Source organism: Leopardus geoffroyi, chromosome A3 (genome assembly GCF_018350155.1).
Source record: "Leopardus geoffroyi isolate Oge1 chromosome A3, O.geoffroyi_Oge1_pat1.0, whole genome shotgun sequence".
Taxonomy (NCBI): domain Eukaryota; kingdom Metazoa; phylum Chordata; class Mammalia; order Carnivora; family Felidae; genus Leopardus; species Leopardus geoffroyi.
In genome coordinates this window covers 118,816,873-118,837,947 of record NC_059336.1, presented here as the reverse complement: position 1 = coordinate 118,837,947, position 21,075 = coordinate 118,816,873, and the positions used below count along the sequence as shown (strand labels likewise).

At 49.4% G+C, this 21,075-nt stretch overlaps 2 protein-coding genes and 1 long non-coding RNA gene across 11 annotated transcripts in view; 2 read left to right on the top strand and 1 right to left on the bottom strand.

The window, feature by feature from the left end:
• KHK (ketohexokinase) overlaps window positions 1-15,139 on the top strand; it is a 25,807-nt gene extending 10,668 nt beyond the window's left edge. For 4 of the 6 annotated variants that reach the window (XM_045447428.1, XM_045447429.1, XM_045447430.1 and 1 more), the window contains one exon: window positions 14-307. In XM_045447428.1, coding sequence (XP_045303384.1) covers window positions 14-99 — 86 coding nt within the window. In that variant the 3' untranslated portion in view covers window positions 100-307. Of the gene's footprint in view, window positions 1-13; window positions 308-13,562; window positions 14,035-14,808 lie in introns of those variants that run through there. The other 2 variants (XR_006703716.1, XM_045447431.1) reach the window with 2 other exon arrangements.
• On the bottom strand, window positions 1,759-21,075 carry CGREF1 (cell growth regulator with EF-hand domain 1). Of its 4 annotated transcripts, none has more exons than XM_045447426.1 (6): window positions 20,951-21,075; window positions 4,248-4,336; window positions 3,078-3,143; window positions 2,929-2,999; window positions 2,664-2,788; window positions 1,759-2,445 (listed from the first exon to the last, which is right to left on the bottom strand). In XM_045447426.1, exons 2-6 carry the CDS (start codon window positions 4,322-4,324, stop codon window positions 1,999-2,001), a joined length of 786 nt encoding a protein of 261 aa, XP_045303382.1. In that variant the 5' UTR covers window positions 4,325-4,336; window positions 20,951-21,075; the 3' UTR covers window positions 1,759-1,998. The 4 variants fall into 4 exon arrangements, with proteins under 4 accessions (XP_045303382.1, XP_045303379.1, XP_045303381.1 ...); XM_045447423.1 differs by lacking the exon at window positions 20,951-21,075 and adding an exon at window positions 16,282-16,513; XM_045447425.1 differs by lacking the exon at window positions 20,951-21,075 and adding an exon at window positions 16,282-16,389 and having other exon boundaries at window positions 4,248-4,331.
• LOC123581373 lies at window positions 6,895-7,702 on the top strand. Its single transcript, XR_006703718.1, has 2 exons — window positions 6,895-7,372; window positions 7,621-7,702. It is a non-coding gene; the product is annotated as an uncharacterized LOC123581373 (long non-coding RNA).

The window sequence follows — 21,075 nt, the reverse complement described above, 5'->3', positions numbered from 1 at the left end:
TTTGTCCCTCCAGGGAAGAGTATGCAGGAGGCTTTGAGATTTGGCTGCCAGGTGGCCGGCAAGAAGTGTGGCCTGCAGGGCTTTGATGGCATTGTGTGAATGCCCGATGGTGGCGGTTGCTGGCTTACACTACCCCCCTCCTTGGAGGCTGGCATCACCGGCCGCCGTTGCCTTCTCCCCTCCATCCAGCCTGGCACATGGGCTGCCCTGCTCCCTGGGCGGATGCAGACCGCGGGAGGGTTCCGCCTGTGTCCTGTGTCTCTCTCACACTGCTGAGCCACACAGAAATAAATCTGCCCCAAAGCCAGCTTCCTTCTGCCAGTCTGTTTGTCCTTGATTCCTGAACTGCTCTGGCTGAGGACTCCGGAGGCTTTGATACTACAGCCCTTCACCCTCTTCTTCTCTAGTCCCCAAATTAACCTCCTTGCCGAGGCCCAGAGGAGGGGCTGCCTACACCAGAGCAGCAGGGAAGTACCCCAGACTTGCCTCCAGCTGTGCCCTTGGTGGTGGCCCAGCCGGTCTGGTGAGGAGGAGCCACAGGGGGTGGGTAGAGACCGTGAGGCTTCCTGGCTGGGGGCAGGGGGACACTTCTGTCCTTGTGCCCCAGGGAACCTTCCGAACAATACGCCCATTTGAAAATCTCCTCTGGGCCCCTGGGCTGTCACAAGACTCCAGTCTTAAGGCTCCAGGACTGTCCACAAGGTTGAGCCAAGCTGATGGGCCAGTGGGCAGGGAGCCTACTCTGGTTTGGTGGTGCCTTCACAATCTAAAAATATCTCCCCCCCCCCCCCCCCCCCCCCCCCCCCCCCCCCCCCGTGACTGTCCCAGAACCAACAAGCCCCACCCTTAGAGCCGCCCTGTAGTTAAGGCTGTGCTTCAGCCACAAATGTGCCCCAGGATACAGTTGCTGTCCCGGAGGGAGACGGGGCCTGAGGGGAGTTGGGGCAGGGTGTGTGAGGCCACAGAATGTGATACAGAGCCTGGGCTTTGCAGTCTGACACACATGAATCCAAATCGGCCACTTAACTAGCAGTGTCACCTTGGGTGTATTACTGAATGCTGTCTTCCTCAGTTTCCTCATCTGTCAAATGGGGCTAATTCTGCCTGGTCATAGAATTATTGTGAGGGTACAATCAGACAACATATAAAATGTCCAGCATTGGGGTGCCTGGGTGGCGCAGTCGGTTAAGCGTCCGACTTCAGCCAGGTCACGATCTCGCGGTCCGTGAGTTCGAGCCCCGCGTCAGGCTCTGGGCTGATGGCTCGGAGCCTGGAGCCTGTTTCCGATTCTGTGTCTCCCTCTCTCTCTGCCCCTCCCCCGTTCATGCTCTGTCTCTCTCTGTCCCAAAAATAAATAAACATTGAAAAAAAAAAAATTTAAAATGTCCAGCATGATGGCTGGTACGGACCAGGCTCTCAATAAATGGCAGTTCTTGTTAATATTTGGGGGTGGGCACATACAGGGTGGTGGGGAAGACCTGCTCGGAGCTGCAGGAGGCTTCTGGGTGTCTGAACACCTCGTGGCGGGGGGGGGGGGGGGGGGGGGGGCGGGAAGAGGAGCACTCGGGCTCCAGGGAGAGGCTGTGCTCTCTTCCCCGGCTTGTCTGCAGCCGGCCGGGCCCTACTGCTGCAGCCTGCTTGCCGGGCACCGTCCACGAACACTGGGAAAGCCGAAGCCCCTCCGAGAGGCCCTCCCGGTCCCCAACCCCCTGTGTCCCTGAGATCAGGCAGGCTAGACCTGTAGGTAGACGGCCTGAGTGGATGAGTTCATTCAGTTTTTTATTGGCTGTCTGGGCCCTAAAGCTGCCCCTCAACTTAGGGTCTCCCTGAGCTGCACAGAAAGACCTGTCCCTACTGGGGCCAGGAAGTGGACAAAGAGGCGGTCCTCGTCGCAGCACGTGTGCGCGCGCACACACACACACACACACACACACGACTCTCCGGGGCTTATGTTCTGGTACTGAGACTCCTAGGGAGGCAAACTTGTGACCTCAAGATTTATATCTCATCATTCTCCAGTTGAACAGCATGAACTTCAAAGTCATTTGGGGTGTCCTTCGACTCCAGTGTTTCCCCTGGAAGCTCCTCTGCTTCCTTTCCAGTATCCCTGGCCTCTGCCTGTCCTATAGCCTCCGCTCCAGGGGCTGGGGCTTCTCTTTCAGCCTCTGCCTGTCCCCCAGCCTCCTGTACAGGCTCCAAGGACTCCCTTCTGGCCTCTACCTGTCCCCCATCTTCTCCTCTAGGACCCAGGGCTTCCTGCGTTTCTGGTCTTGATGGGCTTTTAGCCACCAGGGACTGCCTCCCAACATCTTGTGGCTCCAGAGGCTCTTTGGGCTCTGTGTGGCTTGGGGCCTCTCCTGGGAAGTTGATGAGCTCTGCAGGGGTCATGAGCCCATCCCCATTCAGGTCCTGGGTCTCGAGCACCTTGTCCACTACCAGGATCACCTGTGGAAGCACACAGTTGCTCTGAAGTCTACAGTGAACAGAGGTGTTCCCAGAAGCCCTGACCCTCCCAACACCTTCCTACATCCCTGCCATGCAGTGCTTTGAGCATTTCTTTTATAGTGGATTCACCAAAAGCGTCATGATGAGAAAACCCGAAGTCCCAAGAAGCGGCGTCTCCTTCGTGGGGGAGAAGGGGCCCCCCAGCCGGCAGGGCTTACCGGGTTGGCAATAGGAAAATCAGCAGCTCCAGGGGCCAGAGCTGCGGTCAACATGGACAGCAGTTCCAGGCCATCCAGCTGTCCACTCTGGTCATAGTCGTGGAGGGCAAAGAGGTAGAGGAGAACTAAGGGGGAGAAAGAAGCTACATCAGAAGGGGCACTAGGGACAGATGGAGGAGGCAGGGGGCACCCGACGGCCTGGGGTCAGTCCTGACTCTGCTGCCCTAAGCCCCCCACCCGCCGGCCCCACGGCCCAGGCCCTCACCCTGCTCCCGGCTCATGTGTTCCGGCTCCTCTTCCATCTTCTCCAGTCCCTGTAGGTAGTTCTGCAGAAGCCTGGTGGAAACACGGGAAGTAAGCCCCAGAGAGGCCGGTCTGCAGACCCAGGCCTGCCCCCCAGACCAGCCCACTCACCGGAGCTGCTCCTGGCCTGGCTGGAAGGGGTTGGGCAAGGGCTGCTGCTGCAGGTCAGGATCCAGCCTGGAGGAGGGAGAGAAGGGCCGGCCTTGCAAAGAGCCTCTCACAGGATGCAGCCGACCGGCCTTCCACCCTCAAGCTCTTTGTAGGGTTCTCTCCCCAGACCCGAAGGGCATTGTTCTCTCAAATTCCCAAAAACTTGGTGGGGAGGGGGCCCTCCTGGTCTCAGAAGCAGAACCTTACTCCCTCAGACTATTCTTTTTGCAGATTCCTAACTTAGATGCTAAGTGAAAACCCAAATAAAGCATCTGGTTAGACAGAGGCCGGATGAGGCCACACCTAGTAGATACAAGTCGGAGATCCAGGAAAACAGTGAGCGGGTGGCCAGACCACATGGATTGTGGTCACCCTTCTACTTTGGTGCCAGGCCCCAAGGGGCAGGTCTCTGGCTCAGCCCCGAGGCACTGCCCAGTTTTACACAGACCCGATTTGCTCCACAGATCCACAGACTGGATTCTTTTTTCCAAGCTGAGGGCATTTATGTTGGTTTTGGAGTTTGAACCTACTCAGGGTCTCTTTCTCAGTCCTTAAAGCTCACGGTTTGCTCCCAGTTCTGGACAGGGCTACCTGTTTGCCCAAATCAGTCCAGACCTGTGAAGCCAGACTGTTGGCAGGAGCCACTGCAGTGGCCTTTGTCACCGCTGCCAGTCTCGCTGCTGCTCCTGGATCTGTCCCTCCACCCCACCCAGCACATCCACTGTGTAGCATTCATACCAAAAACCTTGACAAAGGATGCTCGCGCAAAATAGAAATGATCTGCTAATGATCTTGATGTCGTCGGCATTCCCACTATAAGGTCTTGCTAAGAGGACCGCAGCCCCTTGCTTGGCCCACAGCTTCCACCTCATGCTTCACACCCCGTGGGAACGGAGCTCCTGGATCCCAGACACAGTGACCTCAGCAAACGCGTACTGAATGCCCACCCTGCAAGGGGTGTTCTAACTGGCTTAGAGGCTGCAGTACCTGGGCAGGGAGCGGGGCTCAGATACAGAGATCAGGGAGCACAAAGCCCCATCTCCTGCCTCCCAGAGGGGCCCACCACACCCTCAGATTCCCCAGAGACTGTCCCCGTCCCAGCCCACGGCCCTGCCCTCTGAATCCCCTTACCTCACGGTTCCGTCCTTGGGAGCGGCCTGACCCAAGGGCAGCAGCAGCACTAACACTCTCATTGTCAAAGGTAACATCCTGGAACTGAACTAGGAACAGAGGTAGGGAGTCAAGGGGAAGGGGTGGAGGGTCGGTGGGCTAGACAGGAGCACCTTCTCTCCCTGCCCCCACCTGCAACCCAGGTGACAGGACTCCTGCTCAGGGCAGAGGCACAGACATCAGGGATCCCCTGTGGAATTCATTCAAAATGAATCTTACTCCAGACCCCAGGTGGAAGGCGCCTAAAGCAGACCTGCTGTGGTGGAAGCAGCAGTTAGGGCAGGAGCCCCTCCCCACACCCAGCTCCCTCTCCCCCCACCAGCCTCCCTGAGGTGCTCGGAGAAGTGCAATTTCAGTACATCTAATCCAGTCCAGTCACTCATTTTGCAGATGGAAACTAGCTCAGAGAGGTTAAGAAAAAGGCCAAATCAGAAATGCATAGGGATACAAAAAGACGAAGACTCGCGCAGAGTAAGACTGTTAGTTTGTATTTATTAAAACTCACCCAAGAACAAATCAATAAAGGCTCAGTCTCCTTGCAACAGATCTAAACTCACATAGGGACGGAAACAAATCAGGGTCAAACCAACAGTGGCCCCAGGAACTATTTACTAAATGCAGTTAGGAAATCCCAATATAAAGAAAAAAAAAAAAAAAAAGCAACAACTTTCCTTTGGACCTACTTTCTGTAAGCTCCCTGGCAACACAATCGCTTGGTTATATGAAAACAGTCAAACAGAGGAAGGATCGATCAAAAGCACAGAACATGGAGCTTTCTGATTACTCCCAGGTGCGTGTACATATCATATGAATTTCTGAGGAGGCACACACCCACCACAGCTGAGGCCTGAGACCCTAGTCCCACTTCTAGGAAGACCAATCGCCAGGTGCTTGACAAATCACCTGGGCGGAGGACCAGGAACCCTCTGAAACCCTCTGCACCATCTGAAATGCCATTCTTGCTAGCACTGGATTTTCCTGGAGAAACATTTCATGAGATTCTCAAAGCGCTCCATGATTCTAACAAGGTTCAGAAGCACTGCAAGGTTGGACATCGACTTCCTAAGAGATGTGGGGTAGAGCAGGTGAGCATCTGGCCAACGGGAAGACACTTATGGGAGCCTGGCTGCAGTTGCGCAAGCAGAACTGCCTTGAGGAAGAAGCAGCAAAACATGGACGTCTACAAGAAGGTAAAGCAACTGAGAGGCACGGAAGCCGTCTTTAGTTTTCTCTGCATACGTGGCCCCTACAGATATCACGAGTCGACATAGTTTATTGGCGTCCATAATCCCCAGTGGCCAAACACGAACACTGGCTGGCAACACAGATGCTTGAGCTTCAGTTGTTGTCCCCAAAAGAGAAGACATGTCTTGGGTCCATCCAAGGGAGGTAGTTGGGACTGAGATCTCCATATCAACTGCGGGCCCTCAGGGGTCTGGATACACCTCAGTGAAAGGGTTGTCTACAAGAATATCCAGATCTCTATGTCGGAGACTATGATTGTAAATGTTCAAAGAAAGTAACTCCAAAGTTGGATAAAAATAGTATTTTTTCAAATGCATTGAGTTGGCAAGAAAGTAAGAAATTCTGAGTGCAAAAGCACAGTGAAAACAGTCATCCTGGGGGGAAAGTGAGCTTGAAATCAGCTTTGCCTTAAAAGTGTCTGCCAAACCAAATCCAGGTGAATTTGCACTATCAATCTGAGTGCTTTGTGCAACAGAGGAGCCCAGAGATAAGGTCTGGACCCACCCATCGTGAGGAGACTGATAGGAGATCCCCTACGGAAAGTTGGGATTCAAACAGCCTGACTCAATCTAAGGGTGAACGAAAAGTAAACGTGTCACAAAGAAGGGCAGCACAAATCTTGCCAGTCTTGACCTTGGTGCTGGGTAGAAAGGATAAAGTCTTCCCTCAGAATTTGTAACAAGCCTGCTCTAATGTGGGTTCAGGACCTGAATTAATGCTATCTCTGTGGTTCAAAAACCTAAAGCAGATCATTTATATTTTAAGTGGTACCTGGTTGATGGTACCTCCAGTTGACTAGCAGAGGAAATTATACATCTTGTCCACGAAACACAACTCTAATCCCAGCTCAAAGAAATTCCGAGTATCGGTGAGCATGACCTTACAGCCAGAAAGTCATAAACATACAAGGAAATAAGACACTGTGAATGAGAGCCAGCTAACCAATAACGGGTGAACCCAGACTTGCAAAAATTAAAGACATTGGAATTATCATACAGAGAATATAAGGTATATTTAATATGTTTCAAGAAACCAAAGAGAAGTTTGAAACTATGCAGAAGGAATATGAACATAAAAATGACCAAGAAGATTTGAAGAAGAAACAAACATAACTTACACAAATACAAAGAAAAGGTTGATTTTAAAATGCAATGGGTGGGGTGCCTGGGTGGCTCAGTCGGTTAAGCGTCTGACTTCAGCTGGGGTCATGATCTCAGGTTCATGAGTTCGAACCCCACGTCAGGCTCTGTGCTGACGGCTCGGAGCCTGGAGCCTGCTTCGGATTCGGAGTCTCTCTCTGTGTCTCTCTCTTTCTCTGCCCCTCCCCCACTGGCACTCTCTTTCAAAATAAATAACTTTTTTTAAAAAAAAAGCAGGCAGAAAGAAAAGGTAAGTACCCCAGAAGGAAGAATAATTAGACTGACAGCTAATTTCTCAACAGCAAGAGTGATGCCAGATTACAGTAGTATCTTAATACATTGAGAAAGGCAGGGGGAAGGGGGTGGGGGTGGGGAGCGGCGGTGGGGAGATTGCCATTCTAGAACTCCAGTCTCAGCAAAATTATCTTTCAAGAATGAGGTGAAATAAAAACAATTTCAGTAAACAACAAATTAGAGAATATGCCACCAACATTCCTCTAGTAAAGGAAATTCTAAGGGATCTGTTTCAGGAAAAAGGAAACTGATCCCCAAAGGATTTGAAATGCAGGGGAAAATGGTGAGCAGAAAAGAAATCAGAAAGTATTTGGGAAAATATAAACAAACATAGATTGACAACTATGTTAATACAGGGGGCAGAAAAGGTGGCCTGAGCTACAATATTAGACAACATTAAGATGTAAGGTGCGGGGGGCACCTGGGTGGCGCAGTCGGTTAAGCGTCCGACTTCAGCCAGGTCACGATCTCGCGGTCCGTGAGTTCGAGCCCCGCGTCAAGCTCTGGGCTGATGGCTCAGAGCCTGGAGCCTGTTTCCGATTCTGTGTCTCCCTCTCTCTCTGCCCCTCCCCCGTTCATGCTCTGTCTCTCTCTGTCCCAAAAATAAATAAACGTTGAAAAAAAAAAATTAAAAAAAAAAAAAAAAAAGATGTAAGGTGCGGACGGTTGTTTGGGAAGAAAGTAGACATACTGAGCAACTTTGTTAAATACGCATGTAAAAGTTTTAAGGATAACCACTAAAAAAATAGAAATGGAATGCATGACCTCAAACCACCAGAGGAAAAATGAATGGAATTAAAAAAAAATCAATTCAAAGAAAGGCATTACAAGAGAAAAAAACTAAAAAAAAATTAAAAAGGAAAGGCAAGTAGAAGGGCGCCTGGGTGGCTCAGTCAGTTAAGCATCCAACTCTTGATTTCAGCTCAGGTCACGATCTCACGGTCTTGAGACTGAGCCCAGTGCCAGGATCTGTGCTGGGTATGGAGCCTGCTTAGGATTCTCTCTCCCTCTGCCCCTCCCCTGCTTACACATGCATCGGCACTCTCTCTCTCAAAAAAAAAAAAGCAATAGACAAAAGAAAGCTACTATAGCTTTATTGACTAGACTTTAACGCATGATTATAAATAAAAGAATGTCATTACAAAATTCATAAAACTTGAATCCCATAGGAGGATAACATAATTCTGAACTTGTATGTGTCTAACAACATAACCTCAGAACATCCAAAATAAAAACTGGCATAACACTACACACCTATTAGAATTGCCAAAATCCAGACAAAATCCAGAACACTGACAACACCGAATGCTGGCAAGGATGTGAAGCAGCAGGAACTCTCCTTCGTGGCTGGGGGAATGCAAAATGGCACAGCCACTCTGGGAGACACTTGGGCAGTTTCGTATAAAGCTAACCATATTCTTAGCACACAATCTAGCAATTGCACTCCTTTACATTTAGTGAAAGGAGCTGAAAAATTATGTCCGCACAAAAACCTGCACACAGATGTTTATAGCAGTTTTATTCATAATTGCCACAACTTGAAAGCAAAGAAGATATCCTTCAGTAGAAGGATGGAGAAATAAACTGTGGTCTATCCAGACAATGGAATATTATTTAATGCCAAAAAGAAATGAGCTCTCAAGCCATGAAAAGACCTGGAGGAACTTAAATGAATATTACTAAGAGAAAGAAGCCAATCTGAAAAGGCTGTGAGCTAAATGATTCTGACTATCTGACATTCTGGAAAAGGCTAAACTATGGAGACAGTCAGAACATCAGTGGTTGCTAGGGGCTGGGGTGGAAGGGATGAGTAGGAGGAGCACAGAAGATTTTTAGGGCAGTGAAACTACTCTGTACGATCCCATCATGACAGACACATGGCATTATACATTTATCCAAACCCACAGAATGTACACCACCAGGAGTGAACCCTAACGTAATCTATGGACTTTGAGTGATGATGTGTCAATGCAGGCTCAACCGTCATAAAGATTGGACTCTCTGGTCTGGAATGTTGATAATAAGGGAGTTGTGCATGAGGGGCTGAAGGGGGGAGGTATATAGGAAATCTCTATACTTCCCTCTCAATTTTGCTGTGGACCTAAAACTGCGCTAAAAAAATAAAGCCTTTAAAAAAAAAAAACAGGCAGAACTACAAGGAGAAAAGTCGAATCTGCCATCATGGTAGAGAATTTAACATATCTCATTTAGTATTTGAAAGATTAAGCAGACTAAACATTAATAAGAATGTAGAAGGTTGAATAAAACATTTAATATGCCTGGGCTAAATGGGGGCGCCTGGGGGGCTCCGTCAGTTGGGCGGCTGACTTCAGCTCAGGTCATGATCTCACAGCTTGTGAATTCGAGCCCCGCATCGGGCTCTGTGCTGACAGCTTGGAGCCTGGAGCCTGCTTCGGATTCTCTGTCTCCCTCTCTCTCTCTGCCTCTCCCCTGCTCACACTCTGTCTCTCTCTCTCTCAAAAAATAAATAAACATTAAAAAAGTATATGCCTGGGGCGCCTGGGTGGCTCAGTCGGTTAAGCGTCCGACTTCGGCTCAGGTCATGATCTCACGGTCTGTGAGTTCAAGCCCCGGGTCAGGTTCTGTGCTGACAGCTCAGAGCCTAGAGCCTGTTTCAGATTCTGTGCCTCCTCTCTCTCTGACCCTCCCCCGTTCATGCTCTGTCTCTCTCTGTCTTAGAAATAAACGTTAGAGAAAAAAAAAAGAATCTGTCTCACACTGTATTATATGCCTAACATACAATTACATTAGAAAGCAATAACAAAAATTATGTAAAAAATCTCACGTATATGGAAATTTATTTATTTATTTATTATTAAAAAAAAATTTTTTTAACCTTTATTTATTTTTGAGACAGAGAGAGACAGAGCATGAACGGGGGAGGGTCAGAGAGAGAGGGAGACACAGAATCTGAAACAGGCTCCAGGCTCTGAGCTGTCAGCACAGAGCCTGACGCGGGGCTTGAACTCACGAACCGTGAGATCATGACCTGAGCCGAAGTCGGACGCTTAACTGACTGAGCCACCCAGGCGCCCCTGGAAATTTAGAAGTCATACTTGTATGTGGATCAAAGAAGAAAATCATAATGGAAACTGTTAAATACTTAGAATTGGATAATACTGGGAGGATATGCATGAAAACAAGATAGGTAACCAAAGTGGTATCAGAGGGAAAATGGATTGACTTCAAAGTGTATATTAGAAGAAAGGACTAAAAGTTAATGAGTTAAACCTTCCAACTCAACAAGCTAGTAAAACAGAATAAACTAAGAAATAAAGTAATAAAAGATGGCAGAAATTAGGAACACGATAAAGAAGAGCAGCAAAGCCAAATACTGGTGTTTCTTTTCTATTTTTTAATAATTTTTTTAATGTTTATTTATTTATTTATTTATTTATTTATTTATTTATTTTTGAGAGAGGGTGACAGAGCCTGAGCAGGGGAGGGGCAGAGAAAGAGAGGGAGACACAGAATCCGAAGCAGACTCCAGGCTCTGAGTGGTCAGTGCTGAGCCCCACGCGGGGCTCAAACTCATGAACAGTGAGATCATGACGGGAGCCCAGGTCGGAAGCTCAACTGACTGAGCCACCCAGGTGCCCCATCACTGGTGTTTCTTTTTTTTTTTTTTTTTTTTTTTTTTTTAATTTTTTTTTTTTTTCAACGTTTATTTATTTTTGGGACAGAGAGAGACAGAGCATGAACGGGGGAGGGGCAGAGAGAGAGAGGGAGACACAGAATCGGAAACAGGCTCCAGGCTCTGAGCCATCAGCCCAGAGCCCGACGCGGGGCTCGAACTCACGGACCGCGAGATCGTGACCTGGCTGAAGCCGGACGCTTAACCGACTGCGCCACCCAGGCGCCCCACTGGTGTTTCTTTAAAAGGACTAATACAGGGGCACCTGGGTGGCTCAGTTAGTTGAGCTTCTGACTCTTAGTTTCGGCTCAGGTCATGATCCTAGGGTTGTGGGATCGAGCCCTGATTTGGGCTGAATGCTGAGCATGGAGCCTGCTTAAGATTCTCTCCCTCTCTCCCTCTGCTCCCCCTCTCTAAAATAAAAAATAAAAATAAATAAATAAATGTAAAAAGGGACTAATTCAATAGACAAACCTCTGACAATTCGCATTAAGAACAAAGAGAAAAGGTACAAATAAAATGAAAATGGGGACATAACTATAGAAACAGCAGAAATTTGAAAACTTCTTAGAGGATAGAGCTAATTTCCTAGAAAAACTTAGTAGCAAAACTGATGGAAAAGGAAATAGCAAATCTTAATAGTCCTATAACCATTACATAATTTGAATCAGTGAGGATTAACCTATATCACTTGAGGGACTACAAACCTGAGACGTTTCTAGAGAGGTAATCTGCAAATATGTATTAATTGCCATGAAACTCTGACCCAATAACACCATCCTGAGGATTACATAGGGAAGAACTCAAATGGAAAAAGAAACTACAAAGATATCTATAACTGTGCTATAAATATTAGTCAAAGAAACAAACAACCTGACATTGTCTAACATTTAGGCAATGGCTAAGCAAATCTCATTATAAGACGGAGCAATAAAAAATGATAAATACTGGGGCGCCTGGGTGGCTCAGTCGGTGAAGCATCCAACTTCGGCTCAGGTCATGATCTCACGAGATTAGTTGGAACCTCGCATAGGGCTCTCTACAGAGCCTGCTTCAGATCCTCTGTTCCCCTCTCTCTGTCCCTCCCCAGCTTTCGCGTGCGCGCACTCTCTCTCTCAAAAGTAAACGTAAAAAATGTAAATACTACAAACTCATAAGTCTTAAAGGAAAAAATAGACAGATTGGAACATATCAAGGGTTTAAACTTCTGTATCACGAAGGACATGGTAAGTCAAGTGCAGTGGGACAAGTGAGGACTGGAGGCAAGTAGGGTTTCAACACCGCTGCCTACTACAACAGGGGGTTCAAGACAGAAATCTCAACAGAAAGTCCATGGAGACTGAGTGGAAATGCAAGAACTGCAGGGATGTGTGCCTTACCCAGGAGGGTTAGAGGGAAGGTCCTGCCCGCAGGGCACCGGAGCACCCAGGAAACAATGGCTGAAGGAGGATATAGGTGAAGGGGTCTGGTATCCAGAGTGCTGCTGGGTTTCCGGGGTGGTGATGGCAAGGTTCAGCTGAGGGTTCTCTAAGGCGGAAGGAGACGCACATAATGGCTGAGAGGGCCAGCTGGCTGAAAGAGGCCAGACGGAGAATGCCAGAAAGTATAGATCCTGGGACCAGATGCCACAGAGGACAGCATGGGTAGCACCAGATGTCAAAGACTTTTCATGACAAAGGCCAGGAGGGTGAGCATCTGTAGGGAAGGCAAGTATAAATACTAAGTTTGTAGAATGAAGATAAAGTGTATTTAGTTCTTCAATATTTATTGAGCACCTACTATATGTGAGGCACTCTTATAAGCGAGATGAGAGTATGAAGTAGAAGTCCTTATTCCTTTTTTTTTCTTAAAGCTTGCAAATATATAAGTAGGAAAAGATACAGATGTTAAGCAATGATTAAGAGAAAGAGAAACACAGAATTATAAGGCATAGGTGGCACAGTCCAAAGTGTAAGGGAAGGGGCCCTAACCTCAGGCTGCCTGAATCCAAATCCTGGCTCTGGAACGCAGTAGCTGTGTGACTTCTGTGTTTCGGGTTCTCGTGTGGCACGTGAGGCGGACCTCTCGTGGGGTGTGGAAAGGGTTAAATGACACAAGATTTGGGGCGCCTGGGTGGCTCAGTCGGTTAAGCGGCCGACTTTGGCTCAGGTCATGATTTCGCGGTCTGTGAGTTCGAGCCCCGCGTCGGGCTCTGTGCTGACAGCTCAGAGCCTGGAGCCTGTTTCAGATTCTGTGTCTCCCTCTCTTTGACCCTCCCCCGTTCATGCTCTGTCTCCCTCTGTCTCAAAAATAAATAAATGTTAAAAAAAAATTAAAAATAAATAAATAAATAAATAAATAACTGACACAAGAGTTTACATATCTTGTAAAATCCCATGCCTGGCTGTACAATAATGCCTTCTTCCCCTTCAGAAGTTTTCTTGGACTGCTCTGCAGTTGGCTTCACACATCCCCACCCCTCCCTGGATACCCTCAGATGGTGTGGGTATACCCCACACTACCGCACCCCTCCACCCCCATCTGTTTTCTGCCAGGACCTACGCCTACAGGAGGCACTGAAGTAATTTAAATCCCTCAGAGCTGTCCAAACCTATTATCCAGGCTTAATGTGTTATCATCCACTACGAGTTGCCTTTTAAAAGAGGACTCTCTGGGGGTAGCAACTCAGGCATAAAGGAGAAGCACCCTCTGGTCCCACTAATGTACACACTCATTAGGCCAAATGTGCTGGTTTGAAAAAACATGTCTGCAAATTCTTTGACACGTCTTCCCACAAAGGATTGAGTCTAATTTGCCTTTCCTTGTATATGATCTGGACTCAGCCACTCACTCCTAATGAAGAGCTGAAATGATGCTACGTGACTTTCAAGTGTGGGTCTTAAAAGGTGACATAGCTTGTACCTGGTTCTGGTTCTCTCTCCCTCTCTCTCTCCCTACATGCAGATATGCGCGTCTGAAGCCCTGAGCTGCCGTGGAAGAAGTCTGGCGTCCCTGAAGCTACCACACCGAAAAGACTGGAGAAACCACAGACAGCGAGATGTCTGAGGAGCCTCGGCTGTTCTGGCCTTCAGCCGCTCACATCTCCCCAGCCCAAGGACCATCCAGGAGAAAGAGCAAACCTTCAGGTGATTCCGACCCCCAGCTTTCCAGGTGCCCCAGCCCACACTGAATGGAGCAGAAATGTGCTTGTCTCCATACCCCTGCCCAGACGGCACGCTCGTGAGCAAAGTCAAAGTGATTGTTTTCAGCCACTAAGTTTTGAGGCGGTTTGTTAAAGTTGTCTGAGTAATCTGAACTGCGTGTGACCTGGGCAGTCAAACAGGGGCCCAGCTCTCGGAGGGGCCCTGTGCTTAGTGTAATACTCTGCTGTCACTGTTTTGAAATTCTTTTTCTTTAATATATTTTTTAATGTTTATTTATTTATTTGTTTATTTATTTAGAGAGTGCAAGCAGGGGAGGGGCAGAGAGAGAGGGAGAGAGAAACTGTCAATGCAGAGCCCAGTGTAGGACTCAAACCCATGAACTGCAAGATCACGACCTGAGCCAAAATCAAGAGTCAGCCGTTTAACGGACTGAGCCACCCAGGCACCCCTCCATCTTGAAATTCTTAATTTTGTTTTTGTCCTGGGCCCTGAAAAGCATGTACCCTGTCCACACAAATTACCAGTACTCTCCTCCTCTCGGTCATATGCACCCATCACAAGTATGTAACTATGCAGCATGTGTAGTGGACAGAGAACAGAGCTTTGGAACCAACCAGGCCTAGGTTCAAATCTCAGCTCCACCATAGGCTGTCCTCACTGAACTTCAGTTACCTTACCTGCACAAGGGAGATAATAACAGTATGCAACTCACAGGGTTACAGTGAATGTTAAGTGCATAACGAAGTACTCCTTGCACAAATTAATGCAGTAGCCTCTCTCTGGCCCTTGCCTCTGGTATCTTCTCCATTTAAAGGACCCTCCATACCACATCACATTAATCTTCCTTAGCTGGAACTCCAAAATCTTCAGTGGCACCCTATTTCTATTAGAGTCCAAAGTCCTCACCTTGGCATTTTCAAGGCCTTCTACAATTAGATAGATATCAGGTCACCATTTTACACTCATCTTCCGGTGCTCTATGACACTAATGCTCTGCTACAAACAGAGGAGAGGCTCCCAAAATACCTCTCACTTTCACTTTACAGTGCTTTTGCCCAAGCTGTTCTACCTTCTACCTGGAATAACCTGGGCCCTCCTGACAACCTTAGCATTCTGACGATAGTTCACGTCACAAACTTGAATAACTGTATGTGGACTGTTAATGTCAATCCAAGTAATATTCTCAGGAGTTATGCTTCAAACTGGCATTTTTAGTACAGATGGCCCACCTATATTGCTTAAAGGAAGTCAGCTACAGCACTTCAAGTAATGTGTAATGAGGTTGGCATAATGTGACTTGTCCACACGTAAGGCATTTCTCAGCATTTACAGAAGCTTTTGTAAGCAACAGAAGAAATAAAGCCATTATTGAACCACTGCCTGTCAATTAAAATGTTCCTAATCATTTCCTATAACTATGATGCTCATAAACGTAATTTACTCTCATGACGACACGAAAGCCACTGCAACTCATAGTTAACAGTTGTGATGTAATAGTTACTCACATCCTTCACACACACTCCCATTCATACACTCCCAGTCACAGCGACTCTCAGGCCTCAGATTTCTTCAAGCCTTTGCCTCCGAGCACGGGAGGGGAGCCCAGCCTTGGGGTCAGACCTCTGATCAAACCCGGCCCCTCCGTCCTCTCGCTGGGGCCTAGGTGGGTGTCTGAGTCTCTCTGTGCCTGGAACAACAGTATCAGCCTTGTACGGGCCTGGGGAAGATGCAGTGGGATAATGTCCGTTACATGATTGGCAGCGAGCGCATGCTCTTTGAGTATTCCCAGAGAATCTAGGAAGTGGCAGGGGCCTTTTATCTTGGGTAGCTTCCCATCCAATGCAAAGCTTTCTTCCACAGCATCCCTGTCAATGGCCATTCAGCCCCCGCTTGACTTTCCAGGGCAGGAGTCTAGCACCTCATAGGGCATCCATCCCATTTCTGGCTGAGTCTAACTGTCCCAAAGTTCTTTTGAACCAAATCCTCACCCTTAACTTATCCCTCTGGTGCCCCCTGTGCCTCCCAGGACACTCCCCTCCCCCAAAAGAAGAGAGAGTGGCTTTACGGCCAAAAAGGTCCCCCACACCTGACAGCTGGTCTCCACCCTAACACTTCCAGCTGGCCCCAGCTGGGGTCCCTCCCCAGTCCCCTTTTCTTCATCTGTCAAATGAGGATGAAACTCCTGCCAGCCCCCAACCTCCCTCCCACGATGTCAGAGAGACAAAGGAGACATTGGGGGGAAAGGCGGCCGGGAACTGTGAAACCCCATCACCACGCCTAGAGAGCTCGGGATTCGCTCTCCAGCCCCTTCCTCTACTCGCCCTCCGGGGTAACCTCCTCCCGGGAGGTGCCCCGAGGCTGGAGCCGCCGCTCCTCGCCGCCCCCGCCCGGGGACGCAGAGGGGCGGCGCCCGCAGCCTGGGCCCCCAGAGGCCGGAGGCCGCCCCCGCCCCGCGGCCCCGCGGCCCCCAGCCCGCCAGGCCGGGGGGCGAGGCCGCCCGACGCCGATTGCGGACCCACCTGCGGCGGCGCGGCGAGGGCTGGGGTCCGGCTTCGCGGCGGCTGGAGGTTGTGCGCCGGCCGCGCCTCGGCTCGCCGCCGCCGGGCCCTCCCCCGGGCCGCTCCACGTGGCCGCTCCACGTCGCCCTCCGGCCGGCCGCCGCCCTGGCCCGGGCAGAGTCCGCAGCGCCAGCGGCCGCGGGCAGGGCCGCCGCCCTCCGCAGCCCGCGCCGGGCTTCCTCCCCGCTGCCCCGGCGCGCGTGTGCGTGCGCGCGTGTGCCCGTGTCTCCGTGAGAGAGACAGGGACAGACTTCTAGAGAGACAGCTGGTGATGCTGGTGTTCAGGAGAAGCGTGCCTAACTGTGGTGGTGCTGCCGGTGCCACTGCCCGCCGGCGCCCAGCCTGTGTACAAGACAGGACGGAACTGTTAGTGTGGCTGTGACTAGTGGATGCGGCCGTGTGCGTGAGGCACTTGTGACAGTAGAGGTATTTTGTGTGACTGTGTATCCAGAGCGACAACATGGCCCTGAGAGCGTATGGCCAGGGTGGGAATGATTGTCCGGGGGTGTGACAGGAGAGGACAGTAGCGGTACATGTGTTAGGGTAGTTGGTTGAACTCTTTCCTGAGTTGTTTGTGATGCTCAAATGACAGCTGTGACTGCTGGTTTCCAGGGAAGGTGTCATTGGGTGGCTGTGACCAGGTGCATCACTGAGAAGCGGCTGCATACGAGACATGGTTGGCGAGAGGGCTGGGAAAAGTGTCATCTTAAGGGTGATGGTGGCAGTCATTTGCCAGCAAAATGTCACCTACTCAAAATGGAGTGTCACCTACTTTTGTCACAATGATCAATTCCTCCTAGGCTTCAGACTACATCTTCACCCACTGGCCCAAGGACTTCCTTCCTTCCTTCCTTCCTTCCTTCCTTCCTCTTTTATTTTCTTTCTTTCTCTTTCTTTCTTTCCTTCTTTCTTTCTCTCCCTTTCTTTCTCTTTCTTTCTCTTTCTCTTTCTTTCTTTCTTTCTTTCTTTCTTTCTTTCTTTCTTTCTTTCTTTCTTTCTTTCTTTCTTTCTTTTTGTGTGTGTGTGTGTGTGAGAGAGAGAGAGAGAGAGAGAGCACAGGAGTGTGCACGCATCAGCAGGGGAGGGGCAGAGAGAGTGGGGGAGAGAGAGAATCCAAGCAGGCTCTGTGCAGTCATCACAAACTGCAAGATCATGACCGGACCTGAAACCAAGAATCAGACGCTCAAACAACTGAGCCGCTCAGGCACCCCACAAGGACTTAGTTCTTCAAAGGAATAACTTATCTCTTCAGAATCTTCAACGTCTCCCTCTCCTTCAGCTCCTTCCAATCTGCATCTTTCAGAACAACTGACTCTCATCGAAGTCATTCTGTCCTCCTTCCTATGGTGGACATTGCTGGACACTACCTGCGAGAATTATGGGACCCACTGCCCAGCAACACCATCTTCTCCTACTCGTTTCTTCTTAGTTTTCTTTACGCAACAGAGTTCCTCTGGGCTCTCCCCTCACTCCTGTCTGTTCATGTTGCTTCCATCGCTATCTGTTATGGGTTGAACTGAGTCCCTCAAAAAGTCATATGTTGACATCCTAACCCCCAATACCTCAGAATGTGACTTTATTTGGAAGTAGGGTCGCTGCAGGTATAAGTAGTGAAAATGAGGTCCTACTGGAGTAGGGTGAGCCGACCCCACTCCAATTTGACTGGTGTCCACGTGAAAAGGGGAAACTTGGGGGCTCTGGAGTGGCTCAGTTGGTTAAGCATCCGATTCTTGGTCTCGGCTCAAGTCATGATCTCACAGTTTGAGCCTCAGGTTGGGCTATGCACTGACAGTGCAGAGCCTGCTCGGGATTCTCTGTCTCTCTTTCCGTCCCCTGCTTGCTCTCTCTCCTCTCAAAATAAATAAATAAACTATTTTAAAAAGGGCCAATTTGGACATAGATACACACACACACAGGGAAGGCATCTTGTGAAGATGCAGGTAGCATGTTCTTGTGGCCGTGAAGCTTCTACATGCCAAAGATTGCCAGCACACCACCAGAAGCCAGAGAAGAGACCTGGGACAGATTCTTCCTCACAGCTCTCAGAAGGAACCGATCTTTCTGGCACTTTGAAGTTGGACTTCTAGTCCCCAGAACTGTAAGACAATAAACTTCTGTTGTTTAAGACAGCCAGTGTGTGGTACTTTGTTATGGCAACCCTGAAAACGAATATATCATTTAAATGCTGATGGCTGCCAAACCTCAAATTCCAAGCCCCAAGCCCCAGACCTCTTCAGGAAATGAACATCCTCTAATTTGTGCCTAGATTTTAATGTATAAAGGTGACTGAGTGACAACGTGGAGAGGTCAATGTCATTGAAAGAAAAATTTAGTGATCCAGTTATCCTGGAAACGACAGGCATAGCTCACTACACAGGATGACAGGGGGAAACCCCAGTGGGCTTCTGTCATGGGCAGAAAGGAGCAAGGAGGAAGGCAGAGGCCACAGCCTTTATTAAGTGGAAAGGCAAGGCAGGGCAAAGTAGACAGCTTAGAATGGGCTAGTTTGAGTAATCAGGCAGGCTTTGGGACATAGGGACTGTCCCTAGTTATGTGATACCTGACCCTGGGTTGATTTAGGACAGGGGAAATATTGGCTTGTCGTGTGAGATTTAGATCAAAGAAGTGGCTCAGAGTATGGGCTCTGGATTGCAGACGAAATGTCACCTTCAGCTGTTAGTTTGGCCCTGTGACTAACGGATGCCAAATACACAAATACAGAATCTAAGAAAAAGCAATTAGAACACCTACCAGCACCCTAACCTCTGTGTGTCTGAGTTCAGAACGCATCCTCTTCCTCCTCAAACCTTCCCTTCCCCAGTTTCCTTAACCCAGGGACTGGTACCGCCATGCATCCCTGACTCACACAGTCAGAAACCTGGGCATCCTTCATGATTTCTCCTCCTCTCCTGACCTCCAAACACCAAGTCCTATTCCATTCTGCCTCCTGTCTTAAAGATCTTCACTCCTCTCCCAAGCTCCTCCAGTCCAGGCAGCCACCTGCCATGCCGAAGTACTGTTAACAGCCTCCTAACTGGCCTGTTTCCATTCTCAGCCTCCTCCAATCAATCTATTCTCCAAGTCGCCTGAATGATTCCTCTAAAACATAACGCCGGTCGTGTTGCTCACCCCTTTGTAAAACTCTTTGATGGTTTTCCCCCATCCTTAAACTCTCACATCCCTTGTGTAGCTGCTCACAGCCTGATTCTTGACCATGTCATATGCTCCAGACACACCAGATTTCTTTTGGTTCCTTTAAGAAGTCTCTCACACCCAGGCTTTTGCTTACGCTGTTTCTGCTCCTGAAACAACTATTCTCTTCCCACCTCTCCCTTGCCTGGGAAACTCCTACTCAATTTTTGGTTTCACCTTAAATGTATCATCACTTAACATCCGGGTACACTTGCTCTGACCCATGGTGTTCGGGCACCCTCCTCAGTGCTCTCACTGCACCTAGTACTTCCCCTATCTAGCTAGCCCTGTGCCCTACCGCAGGGGTTCAACCCTGACTACACATTTGAATCTTCCAAAGAACTTCTAAGTTATATTGATACCTAGTCTCCTCTCCAAGCCAACGATAGCAGGGGGTGAGGCCTGGGGGCTGGTTGTTTTTAAAACTCCCAGATGAAGGGCGCCTGGTGGCTCGGTTAAACGGCCAACTTCGGGGGGCGCGTGGGTGGCGCAGTCGGTTAAGCGTCCGACTTCAGCCAGGTCACGATCTCGCGGTCCGTGAGTTCGAGCCCCGCCTCAGGCTCTGGGCTGATGGCTCAGAGCCTGGAGCCTGCTTCTGATTCTGTGTCTCCCTCTCTCTCTGCCCCTCCCCCGTTCGTGCTCTGTCTCTCTCTCTCCCAAAAATAAATAAACGTTGAAAAAAAAAAAATTTAAACGGCCAACTTCGGCTCAGGTCATGATGTCATGGTTCATGAGTTCAAGTCCCACATCGGGCTCTGGGCTGACAGCTCAGACCCTGAAGCCTGCTTCATATTCTGTGTCTCCCTCTCTGCCCACCACCCCCCTTCTGCCCCCAGCTCACGCTCTGTCTCTCCCTCTCTCAAAAATATAAACATTAAAAAAATTAAAAAACACAACAAAACTCCCAGATGATTCTAATCTTCAGTCACGGCTGAGAACCACTGCTCTATTAGATTACTTATTCGTTTCCACATTCCAGTGACGACAGGCAAGAGCATTCCAGGGGTATCCCACTGCCTGGTACAAAGTGGGGGATGAGTACGTATCTATTGTACTTACTTGACATTATGAAAGACGGTGTAGAGTGATGGTATGTGACTTTAACCTTTGTGTGTGTGTGACTCTATGTGGAATGCCATCCACCCAATAGCTGAAACCTATGTGACTGGGTGCCACAGTGTGAATGGCTGTGTCCAGTATGGGAAGTCCACTGTGAATAGCTGAACACTGCAGGACTGCAGGGCGTCACAAGGTGAGCGGCCACGTCCTGAATGTGAAGTTCACAGTGAATGGCTGCCCTGTGTGAAAGGGCAGGATGTCACCAAGGAGTGGCTGTGTCCTGTGTGTCAGTGACTGGTTGACTGGGGGACCGTAACCAAACTGCCTAACTAGCGTGGCGGGGGCAGAGTTTGAGGAAGGCGCTGGAGACACGTCTCACCACGATGGAGGCTGGGGAGAGGGTGGTGGTCCTTGCAAGGGGCGGCACCGCTAGTCACCGGGAGGCGGAAGCAGGAGGCGCCCAGGCGCGCGAAGCGGGCGACGGGCAGGGAGGTCACCACTGAT

What these genes read in the sequence shown, in the direction of transcription:
- CGREF1 (XM_045447426.1), bottom strand. Translation starts at nt 4,324, where the DNA reads ATGTTACCTTTGACAATGAGAGTGTTAGTGCTGCTGCTGCCCTTGGGT. An exon ending in CCAGGCCAGGAGCAGCTCCG is followed by an intron (nt 3,000 to 3,077) that starts GTGAGTGGGCTG and finishes TGTTTCCACCAG; the next exon opens with GCTTCTGCAGAACTACCTAC. An exon ending in ACACATGAGCCGGGAGCAGG is followed by an intron (nt 2,789 to 2,928) that starts GTGAGGGCCTGG and finishes TCTCCCCCTTAG; the next exon opens with TTCTCCTCTACCTCTTTGCC.